Source organism: Drosophila mojavensis, unplaced genomic scaffold (genome assembly GCF_018153725.1).
Source record: "Drosophila mojavensis isolate 15081-1352.22 unplaced genomic scaffold, ASM1815372v1 contig_80, whole genome shotgun sequence".
In the NCBI taxonomy this organism is placed as follows: domain Eukaryota; kingdom Metazoa; phylum Arthropoda; class Insecta; order Diptera; family Drosophilidae; genus Drosophila; species Drosophila mojavensis.
Window position 1 is genome coordinate 9,394,286 of NW_025318906.1, and position 12,389 is coordinate 9,406,674.

Genomic DNA, 12,389 nt, shown 5'->3' on the forward strand with positions numbered 1-12,389 from the left:
CTCGCGCCTGATTTTAGCGTTCGTTTATTAATAAAATCTGACGCTAAAAACAGCGCACACCAAATTAGATTATTCGACGCCTATTTCGCACGTGCAGCTCTTAAAAATAAAAATTACAAAAAAAAAAAAAAAAAAAAGAGAAACAAAATAGAGCCGAAAATATGTTCCATTTCAGCTGCTGCCTCTTTGTAAGAGTCAAATTCAATTTAGCTATGCTATAGCAGGCTAAAAACAAAAAACAAAAAAAGGAAAAATAAACTTTGATCAAAGCCACGACCAAATTGCTATTGTCAACGACCAAATACACACTCTGACACACACACACACACATACTTTTGGAGTTCGCTTGATAGTCTTGAAAGAGCAATGTACGTACACGCTAAAAATTGTCAACTTCATTGGCAGAGCGTAAAAGAAAGAAAGAGAGAGAGAGACAGAGAGAGAAAGAAAATTGGGGAAAAAAATATGCCAAAAGTTGAAAAGTTTCGTTTTATTTTTAGCAGCTGCTGCTGCTGCTGCTGCTGCTGCTGATGCTGCCTCTGGTGCTGTTGTTGTGGTTGCGGCCGAAGCTGTGCTTTTGACGGCAAAAATACCCTATAGCTAAGTGGAAGCAGGAGTTAGCTTAGCTGGCAGGAGTTGCCATGTAATGTCGTCATTCAATAAAAGTGGATAGAGAGCATAAAACGTAAATGAAACTGAGTCAATAGAGATGCCTATATTCCATATATAGACTGATTGACAGATAACTTAATAGTGAAATTGGTCTTTCAGTCAAGGCAAAGCCTAGACGAGGCATAGATAGCTTAGCTAGCCGGAGAGTATGTAATGTCACTCAATTTAAATGGATAAAGACTCTTAAACGCAAGTGAAATTGAATGACTATATATAGATTAATAGACAGATAACTAGATAGTTCGATTGATCATTTAGTCAAGTCAAAGTTTAGTTAACTTAGCTGTCTGGAGATACAATCATTCAAAACATATGCATAAAAAACATAAAAATAACCGATATTGAGTCAATATATGATATACACAGATGCAAATATTATATATATATAATCTGATAGTCAACTATCTACATAGTCTAATTGTTTGTTCAGTCAAGACAAAGTCAACTTTGATTTTTGCTACATGATTTCAAAAGTTGAGCTTCACCTTCACTTCAACTCATTTACAGCATAACTTATAGTCTGTCATTTATTGCTCGAACACTATCCATGCTGCAGTGCAAGCGTTAAAGCGTGCATTTGGACATAAACAACTTAACAGTCATTAAATTCGAGCCACCAAGCGATAAATGTCAATAGCACTGCCTGAAAAACTTTACAGCTCACACACATACATACACACACGCACACTCGCCATCATACACTCACATATAAATACATATACGTATAAGCACTTGCACTTTATACACATAGCATTATGTATTGCAGCTGAAGTCCTTAACATATTGCGCATACGTCACGTTGACCCTCATTTTGTGAAGCTGTTGCTGCTGCTGCTGCTGCTGCCGCTGCCGCTGCTTACGGCTGTTGGATTTGTTGTTGTTGGCTTACAAATTGCAGTCACTTTTAACTGATGTTGAAAACAAATGGAATGCGACAACAGAATCATTCACATAAATCTCATTTGTCCACTTTAGTAGGCCAGGTTGCACGGCCAGAAACAGCAGGAGCAGCAGCAGCAGCAGGAGGAGCAGCAGCTCTGATTCTTTGGCCTGGCAAACGAAATTTGGATTTATGGGCCGCACAATGATAAATTGAATTTCGCTCAAAATTAACTGTAAGCCAAAGTGAACGTGCTGCAACAACAATAATAAAGACAACAACAGCTGGCTGAAGAAAAATGGTCGCAACATATGCGGCCTATAAAATGTGACAAGCCAAGCAACCGCAAAAGGAAACGAACTACGTTTGTGGCTAGCCCAAAGACAACGCCAGGCATTGCGTACGTGTGTGTGTGTGTGTCCCTGCGTGTCTGTGTTTGTGTCAAGTTTACTACTGGCAGCCTGGCAATGAAATTAGGACACAAGCTGTAGGCCATAGCCAGCGCCCTGGCCCGGCAATTGTCTAAGCATATTTGTCGTTTGATTGATTTATTTTGCCTTCTCCGCACATACACACACACTCACACGCACATAAGACAAAAAGCGCCAGATTTGTGCAGGCCAACAACAGAAACAGGCAGCCAGCCAGCCAACAGACTTGTGGCTCAATTGTGACAGACAAGCTTCACAAATACAACTTACCCACTAAATGGGCGACCCGGCTAAGGCGCTTTGTCAAATCAGAGCAGCCTAAGCAGCTCACACGTAGGCTAGTCGCAGCTACAGCTTGAACTACAGCTAGCTGCTGCTCACCTGGCCTGCCAGCCAGCTGCTCTTTATGGCCATTTTATTTATTATGCAATCGTGAGCGAACTCAAGGAAATGTCTGCCATTAGATACTGTTCCAGGCTTGATTTGAATATCTTAAATATATAAGGTATATATCAGGTTTTTAGCTGTTTTCCTGTTTGAAATTCTAGACAGCGAATGCTGATATTGATTTTAAATAAAGCTTGAGCGTAAATTTAGCTAGATTTGGAGTTTTAAGGCTATAGCCCTGTAAGGCTTTAGAGTGCCTTAGACTATTTCTATAGCTTATATATATATATGTGTTTATCGATCTGTCGTGCTAGTTTTATAGTATTTTTATACGCTATATTCTAGTGACAATAAAATGCCAAATATCTAGCCATTTTCGGCCATTCAGCTGTATCAAGAACTATTCAAAGACATTTGGCATTGCCTAAGCTGTTTTTCTTGCTCGTTACTTACTAAGTTCATCGACTGCAATTCTATATAAAACCAACAAATACTGCACCACAGTTGCAAAGTATCTAAATACCAATTTATATATGTATGTATCTATATATGAACTTTATAGTTCTTGAGCTGGAGTTTTTATGGTGTCACTGCATAAGTATGCAGAGCTTAATACATTACCATTTGCTTTTATGAGTTCACATAACAAAAGGTGAAAGGTGAGTGTCTAAACTGTTGCCTTTTCACTGAGATTGCGATTTTCCATAACTTAATCCGTTGCGAGCTTGGCTGACAATGATGATGATGCTGCTGCTGCTGCTGCTCCTGCTCCTGCTCCTGCTGATGGCATTAAAGTTGTGCCATTTGAGAGTCAGTCAACTGCATTAAATATGCAAATGCGAAATGCCATCGTTTAGCATCGCACCTTTGACTCGGCGCTGGCTTTGTCTATTTTGGCTGACATTATCGAAATGCCAATCAATGGCAAACAAACAAACAAAAAAAAAAAAAAAAAATAAGGAAAATAAGAAAAGTTGTTTGCAACTGTCGAATGCAATTCTCGCTTCAACCGAAAAACCCAAACCCATAGCCAAAGCCAAAGCCAGAGCTATATGAAAAATTTAAATGCCAAATAAAGGAGCAGAAAATCAGGTCATTCAAAGAAATTGCAATGCAGACAAAGGTAATAGCTGGAGAGAACGAGTCAAGTATATATAAATATATATATTTATATATATTTATACAAATTTCATTTCTGTTGAAAAATCCATTTTCCATGAAAGTTAAGAGTTTAATTTTAATAAAAATACCCTATACCCTATAATCGCTTACTGACTTATTTTAATGTAAATTTCTTCTAACCTCTAATGATATAATAATTAAAATATACTTGATAAGCAATTGTTATATATATATGTGTATAGATCTTTAAGAGATGCGCCACTAAAATCTACACAACAAATGCGAATGCATGCAGAGAGCGTGGGGTTTTACAAGGTGTACAAGGTGGGGTGGTGGGCGTGGCCAAGTCTATAAATTCAATTTTGGCGATTATGATTCTCTGATTGGTGGTTTAACTGCATTGTGCATTGGATTGGAAGATGAACATTTCATTTGTTGTGGGTGCACAGGAGCTGCGGTTGGATTGGAGGGTAGAGCGTGTGTCTCTGTATGTGTGTGTGTGTGTATGTGTGTGTATAATACACTTCTAGATCTTATATATCTATGCATGTATTTGTGTGCTTAGCTTACCTGTTGAATAACAGGCCACAGCCGCGGCGCTGATGGCGTCGTTGTTATTGCCAATGCAGCCGCCATAGGAGAAATGATGGCTAGTCGAACCGGTGCCGGAGACAACGGCTATTTCGTCCAGCTCATGGCCCGGCGAGGTGCCAGCGGATACGAGCCGCGTCGACGATGTCGCCGAGTTGCCCTGCGAATTTTTACGTCCACGTAGCGAGAGCACCAGTCTTTTGGCTGTGGACATGCCCACAGCACAGGATGCTTACCGCCGCCTGCCGCCTACAGCTACCTGCCGGCTCCTCCCTCCAATCGCTGTCGCTGTCAAAAGGCAGGTGAATTTGTCGTTGGCGTCGTCGTCGTCGTCGTGGTGGTTATTTTTGCTCAGGCTGCACCACCGGCTGCCACCGGCTGAAACTGCAATAAGAAATTGAAATGGAAATGAGAAACTTTTATTTTATTTTATTTCTCTTTTGATTTTTTTTTTTTTTTTTGTCATTCAATATTTGCAAAAGCAGAAACGAAACTAAAGAACAGAGACTGCAATAAAATAAAGTTGTTTAATCTGAGATTGCTCGCAGTGGCAGATACCCTATAGAAGTATAAAATGTGAATGACAAGCTATACAGGATAAAGAGAGAATGAGAAGAAGTGACTAGCAAAAAAGGCTAAATATTAAAGGAGAAGAAATGGCAAAAAATGCGAGAGTAAATCGAAAAAAAAAAGGAACGAATAAAATGACACAGAATGCAAAAGGAAGAGATATATATGAGAGAAATATAAAGATCAAAATAGATGGAGGCAAATAAGAGATACATATAACAAGGAAATGAAAGAGAAGTCGTAAAACAATGTAAAAACAAATTCTCTACAATATCATATGACAGGAAATTAAAGCAGAGAAGAAAGCAAGAATCAGATTAATGTATGATATAATTAATCTACACACACCCACAAGCGAGAAATGATCTTTTTCACATGAATTCGTTTAATTTGTTAAGTCATATTCCAATTGACTTAGCTGTTGCTATTGCTGTTGCTGTTGCTGTTGCGGCTGCTGCTGCTGCCTGCAGAATATCTTAATATAACCATTACACTCACTTAATGGGCACTTGGTATAATACAACACTGGCTACCAACACTGCTATTTATAACCTTAATAATTTAGCCGGAGCTTCAAAGAAATATGTTAATCTTGAACGAGCGTCGACTGAGCTTGGAATTTTCATTTTAATGCGCCGCCAGAGTGGGGACACCATGTTGGAATACACTCTGCAAGCGTGTATGTGTCTGTATGTGTGTGTGTGTGTGTGTGTCTGTGTATGAGTATGTCGAGTGTCAGTGAACAGAACAATCTTAAATTATGCAAATGCTTGCAATCAACGCTTAAGCAATGCCAACAACAGCAACAGCAACAACGACAACAATGAAAAGTATAAAATAAAGTAGAAACAAAAAACAGAAAGAAAAAAAAATGGCACACAAAATGATTGCGACATGAAAAATATGCCCGCAATATTAGCATACAACGGCATTGTATTGAGAGCATCCCAGTTGGGCAATGGGCGGGGGCGTGGCACGTGCTATACACGCGAATGCCGAGCAAAAGCCGCTTAGGCAACAACAAAAACAACAACAAGCGAAATAGGCAACAAATGCGAATACCAAAAAGAATGGGCACAAAAGGAGTAGTCTAGCCGAGGAAGTGCATGACTAGAAGATACCCTTTTCAGTTACTTAAAAGTGCGCCATATGTGCGTATGCTTAATATTTAGTTTAATGAGTTAAGCACTCAACAGTTATCAAATATATCTAAATGACTTTAGGCTTATATCGATTTTATTCGACTTCATGAATATTTAAGAATTTATCGATTACATAAAACGTCTGCATATCTAGTTCATACTCTCTGAAAAGAACGACTACAAAAATACTTACAGATGAAGTGATGCACAGATGTAAGACATGCCCAGATTATCTAAGCTGTGCATCCACAGAAATAATATACTTTATAGGCTCTACAATATATACATACACACATTAATGTATTCTACTCTTCCACGCCTCCTGCAGCCCGTCACATACAACGCTGTGAATACATAATATCCTACATTCCAATTTTTAATAAGTTTAGGGCATCCGCAAAAAAAAAAAAAAAGGAAAAAAAAAAAAAAAAAAAAAAAGGAAAAGGCAACCACAACCACAACAGAAACTGTCATTCAGTCAGTCACTGCCTTATCAATTTAATATTTAATAAGCCGTGGCTGGCATCTACAAATACCCCAGAATATATTCAGTTGAGTGTAAAGCTGATAACCCAGTCAAATGCTAAGACGGTCGGGTGGTTGGCACACGATTTTCAATTCCGATAACGATTACTATTACGATTATTTCCATAAGCATAAACAAGAGCCCAAGTCAGACCGCACTTTGCATTAAATAATATTAAAATATCTATAGATATGTGTGTTTGTATTAGCTTTTAGGCTCGCTAGACTTTAAAGTCTCATATAAATGGCAAACACGCACACACACACACAGTCGTATACACGCACACACACACATCTGCGACTTGACAGTTGTACGTGACGCATAACAAATTTGAGGGATTTGTTGCACTTTGATTGAATGTTCGCTGGCGCCGCAAAGCTAAATATGATTTATGTGCCACGCACACACACTCCCATACACTCGCTCACACACACACACACACTCCCATACACTCGCTCACACACACACACACACACATACACAGCTAACTTATCTAATTTGTCAGCATGACAAAATGAGAAAATAAGAAAAAATTTATTGCAATTATTTAAATTTTGGTTTTTGATTACGCAAAGGCGACAAAGAAAAAAAGATGACAGATAAAAAAATAAAAATAAAAAATTTTAGCAACAACAAAAGTGCTGTGCAGATATGGGCGCTCTGTCAAGCTCACTGGCTGGATTTGTTTAGCCAGGTTGGCTCTGCGTTCCGGCCAAAGCCAAAAGGCAATCAAGTGTTGCCAAAAACTATGCAAACATGAAAATTGCCAAAACGCTACCCAGACCAGATTTCAAATACAAACCCAAAGCCAAGCACCGAGTCTGACGGAGCAGAATAGGGCAGGTGACTGACACAGAAAGCGGGAGAGTGTGTGCGAGTGAGAGGGAAAGGGAAAGGGAGTTGGAGCTGTAGCTGTAGCTAGGTGAGAGAGCAGCAGATTGCGGACAATTGTTTGCGTTGTGCAAGTGTCAACAGCATTTGCAATTCCGTTAAATTTTTACCTCTTTGGGGTTTTGTCAACGCTTCGCTTGGCAACTGTTGTTGTAAATACCCTGTTATTGACAGCCAGCTCCAGCTAGGTGTATTGTTCAGAATTCTAAAGGATTTTGAATCTATCAAAAGCAATTTAGATGTCAGACGAGTTTGTAAGGGCGAAATAATTGATATGAAAACCGGACTTAATATGTGAATGTATTTAAAATATACTGCTATATATACTGGTATATTTCAAATTATTTTCAAATAAATATTTTTCAGTTTATGATAAATTAGTATTAATTATGTTGTGGATTTTTTTAATTTTTTATGATAAATTTATTTATTATTAAAAGCAAAATATAGTAATTTAACTTAAAAATCACAAAAATAAATTATATACATACAATGTTTACTTGAAATAAATTTTAATTTAATTAAATTCATTGTATAAATAACAGAATAATCAAAAAAGTCTTTCAAATAAAAATTTTGTACAATATAAAGAAATTAAAAAAAAAAATAATAATAATTTAAATAAAATTATTTATATTCAAAGCATAAACTGCTCTAATTAAAGTTATTAAAATTCAATTTTTATTTTAAATAATTTCTATACTAAAACCTTTTTTATCTATGCAAATTTATATTCTCTATAATTTATCTAATCAGCCGAACACTGACCAGTTGTTCACATAAGTTGTGTAAAAACTACAATTTTATTATTACATATTTTGTATGCATTGCCTGTCCGAGTGTGAAAATTTAGTAATTTACCTCACTATCTCTCTCTCACTCTTGCTCTCTCCCTTATTCATATTGTGTATACAGAATTGAGAGATTTATATTTGAATAAATTAAAAATTCTAAAGGGAAATATATTTTTATATTTATTTCAATATGCATTTCAAAAGTGAGTTTAGTCAATATTATGACAATTGCAATGCTTATTTGAAGAATACATAGAGACAAAGAGTGATAGAGAGTGAGAGAGAGAGAGAAAGAATAGAGTGAAAGAGAGTAGAGCAGAGTAGTATAATTTTTGCTGTTATGCAAATTTGCCAACGCAAACGCATTTCAATTTAACAATTTCCACCCGCTGACAATATTTGAATTTTGCGATACGCTTTTGCTCTGGGCACAATTCATTATCATTTTGCCATTCAGCGCTCGGGAATCTGGATTCTGAATTCAGTTTGGCATTGAGCATTCGTGGAGCTGAGTCGAGCCAAATGGCACTTGGCTAATTAAAGCCTTATGTATACGCAATGCGACGCCGCCTGCGAGGATAGCAGACATCAGACAGCAGACAGCTCAAAAATGATGGTCAGCATTTGTCCATCTCGCATGGCAGCGAACTAAAAAATGGATCGCCATCAATCTAGCGCTGACATTAGCAGCGACAGCACCGAAGAGCGATGGTGACCATGGAGTGCAGAGCAAGAAAAACGAACCAAACGAACAAAAAACAGAAAAAACACACACACACACACACACACAAAAACAGGCAACTAATTACAAAGCTGTTGACAGTACCTCAGCGTCATGCGAAAAGGAGTTAACGGCGACAGCAGATAGCGGACAATGGGGTTCGGTTTCGCCTTGCTTGCCAGATTAGGGCTCTGATATCCTATCCTCTGGCCAAAAGCTAGCCAAAAAAAAAAAAAAAAAAAAAAAAAGCAACACGCTTAAGCAACGCCTGAATTATGTGTACTTGATAGGGCAATACCCTGTAAGCTCTGACAGTTGACATCTTATTATATATTGTTATTATGGCTTTAATAGGTGTGTTAAGGGTGGAGTGTTCTTGCTATGATTTAAGGCAGATATAGCCATAAATTATGAAAAGTTGTAGAGGGAGGCAAAGAGGGAGAGAGAGGGAAAGTGGAAAGTCTAAGGGTGTAAATTGAAGGAAATGTAGTATAAGTGGAGTACAATAAATTCCAAGTACTTCTATCATAGCTATACGATAATATATTATTATCATACCTTGCTAACAGCGTACTTTTTGATTCCTTACGCTCTGAGCGAGCGACTTCGGTTCTTCTTGTTTTCGTTTTCTATTGAGCGTCTTGAGTTGACTAATTCGTGTGAAGTTCGTTCACCGAACATTGCTTAGAGAGCGATACGATTGACGCTCGCACAATAACTCAAAGAGCCAATGCAAACGGTTTTCATACACACACAAGCTATCGATGTGTTTAGCATACAAACCAATACATGCACAAAGTACGATTAGCTTAGAGAAACCAGAGCGGAGAGAAAAACAATAAAAATGCGTTTCAGGCCGATCGTTCAAGAACCGAAGCCATCGGTTACTCTCTGAGTGTTAGCTATGTTTTATATGCAGCTCTATTATCTCGAAAGAGATTGAGTATAAATTTATATCAATATATTTATCATTGAACGAACAGACGAGTATAAGAGTAGAGTAGTAGAAGTAGAAGAAGTAGAAATAGAAGAGAAGTATATTGAAATTTGCTTTAAAGGTATGCGTAGAGTGTGATCCATAATAAGTAGTAGTAATAGTATAGTACAGTATGTAGTATAGTATGGTTATACTATAGTACAGTAGTAGAATAGTATAATAGTTTTATAGTATAGTAGTAGAATAGTATAGTATTAGTAGAGCGCAGTGGTAGAATAGTATAGTAGTAGTAAAGCGCAGTAGTAGTAGTAGTTGTAGAAAAGTGTAACAGTAGTATAGCACAGTAGTAGTATAATATAGTAGTAGTATGGTACAGTAATAGTAGTAGTAGTATAGTACAATAGTAGTATTTGTATTATATAGTAGTTTATATAACTACTAATTCATAAATATTAAAACATACGCACCGTAAACAGGGAACTCGATCTGGCTGCATATCAATTCTGGTCTACTGTGTTATACACCTCCATCTAAGCACTTAATTAATGCAGGGTATACAGATAAAAAAAACAGTAGCCAGATTATGCCAAATGCGCGCACATTTGTCAACTAAATGTGACAGCATCAAATGGCAACCGGACAACTGGCCCAAGGACAGCGCCTGGGATCAGAGCCCACACAGCGCTTATCACTGAGCAAACTAATTGCATTCTCAAATCTAAGCTGCTTAAAATTAAACTTTTGGTTTACTTGGCAAATTTCACCCAGGTAGTCTCGAAATACTAGCTGCTATTGATTTTGAGTAATTGGATATGTATTTCAGTGCTCTCATATTCTGAGCAAGTGTGCTGATAACAGAAATGATTTATGATAAATGAAATATTCGCTTCCATTTTATATATTTTCAATAAAATGCGCATTTAACAGATTAATAACCAGCACTGCTCTCATTCAATGAAAACATGCATATATTTGAATTTGAATAAGCGCAAACGTATTTGAAATGGAAATAACTTAATGCTGCTGCATTGACAGCAACAGACTCCGATTTTATTTTAATTTAATTAAAATCGATCAAAAGTTTCAGCTGCCCGCAAATATTGTTATTCAAAGAGCCTTAAAGGCTTAAGTTTAGTTTAGCATTTCATGAACCATTTCCCCAGCAAGCGATGATGATGGAAATTTAATGATGATTCTCTTAGTGATTGAGCTCTCAACTCGCTGGACAAAAAGTTATGATTGCATGAAATTTTTAGTTGAACCTTTAGAATGAGTGGGCATTTCAGTTGTTTGTAAAATCAATGGTATATAGAGTTTTTGCAGCTCATAAAAATGAAGTTTATTATAAAATTGTACAAACTGTTGCATAGCTTTTAGTTTTAGTAACTTCATTATTTAGTTGTCATATCTTAATTTCAGCAGCTGAGGGACATCGATAACAGAATCGATATAAACGATAGATTTTAATGCACTAATAGACTTTTAATTTGGCTTTCACTACAAAACTTTAAGTAAAAGCATTGCATATAAAACAATCAAAAATTATAATATTACAGAGGATTATTTCAATTCCATTAGAATTTTAAATAAAAAGCATCGCTCTATGAAGCAACAATCCCCACCTCATATTCTGTACTACCTAGAATTATAAATTTATATACATATTCATAAATACATTCATATCCATCTTAATTCCTTTTTCCCCAAATATTTCCATTATTTAAGAGATCTCTTTAATTGTCGCTGCACAGAGCTCTGTGTATAAACATAAACATGCATATATTTAGTCAAGGGCTTTGCAGCCGTGCGCTTCATCTGCTTTCTTTTCGCTTTTGTGTTTTCCAGGTAAATGAAAATCAAATTAAAAGCACTTAAACCTCCTACTTTTTTTTGGGTTCAGGTTCCCGCATTGTTACGCTTTACGTTATTTATTGAAGCGATTCATATTGATGGCTGTCGGAGCAGGGCGTTTGAGTGTGCCACGCCCACCTGGCGAAAATGCAAATTGCAGAATACAAAATGCAAATAAACATAAATGGAGCCAACCGCAGCTGAAATACGTTGAAACAAAGTGATCTAATGGAGAGTACTCGACTAGCAAATACCCTGACCAACAAATTTTACTACAAAGTTGAGCAAGTGCCATTCAATATATATATATATATATATATATATATATATCTATTTACTTTCCACTTTTTGGGCTTGTGCGTGTTACAAAAACATTTGCTAATGGTCTTTTGATGACTAAAATTGTCATGTTGACACAGTGTGTTGCATGTGGCAGCTAAATGATGACCTGTCTCGCACCTATTGCAATTGTTTTGTTTGTCAGTTGAGTTTTTGGCAATATTTCTAGGTGCAACAACAACAATTGTTGCGGGGCAGCAGCTGTTGCCACACCACATTTCTGCTTTGGCTGGCAGCGCAAATATTTAATTGTGCTTAGCTTTTATTTTGTTTTGTTAATTCTATTACACTAACTATTTTCCGCCCTTTACACGTCACACGCACACACGCACACACACACACATACACACATACGCAGCGTGTTTGGACAACCACAGATGCATCACCTGCAGCTGGAGCGACCTCGCGCTCTGCCTGTGGCTTTGCCACACAACAACTAACCCAACTAGCCAGCCCCCTGCACTCGCACACTTATACACTCGGACTTGCTCTTCCCTCTTCCCTAACTCTGACTCACTCCCTCTCACACTCCATT

The 12,389-nt window shown here is 37.2% G+C and overlaps 1 protein-coding gene across 9 annotated transcripts in view; it reads right to left on the reverse strand.

Annotated features, from left to right (window-relative positions):
• The window catches only part of LOC6579253 (cyclic nucleotide-gated cation channel beta-1), a 94,935-nt gene that overhangs the window by 53,285 nt on the left and 29,261 nt on the right, over window positions 1-12,389 (reverse strand). For all 9 annotated transcript variants that reach the window (XM_044010920.1, XM_044010923.1, XM_044010924.1 and 6 more), the window contains exon 3: window positions 4,063-4,467. In XM_044010920.1, the coding sequence (XP_043866855.1) occupies window positions 4,063-4,297 (235 nt within the window). In that variant the 5' untranslated portion in view covers window positions 4,298-4,467. The remainder of the gene's footprint in view (window positions 1-4,062; window positions 4,468-12,389) is intronic.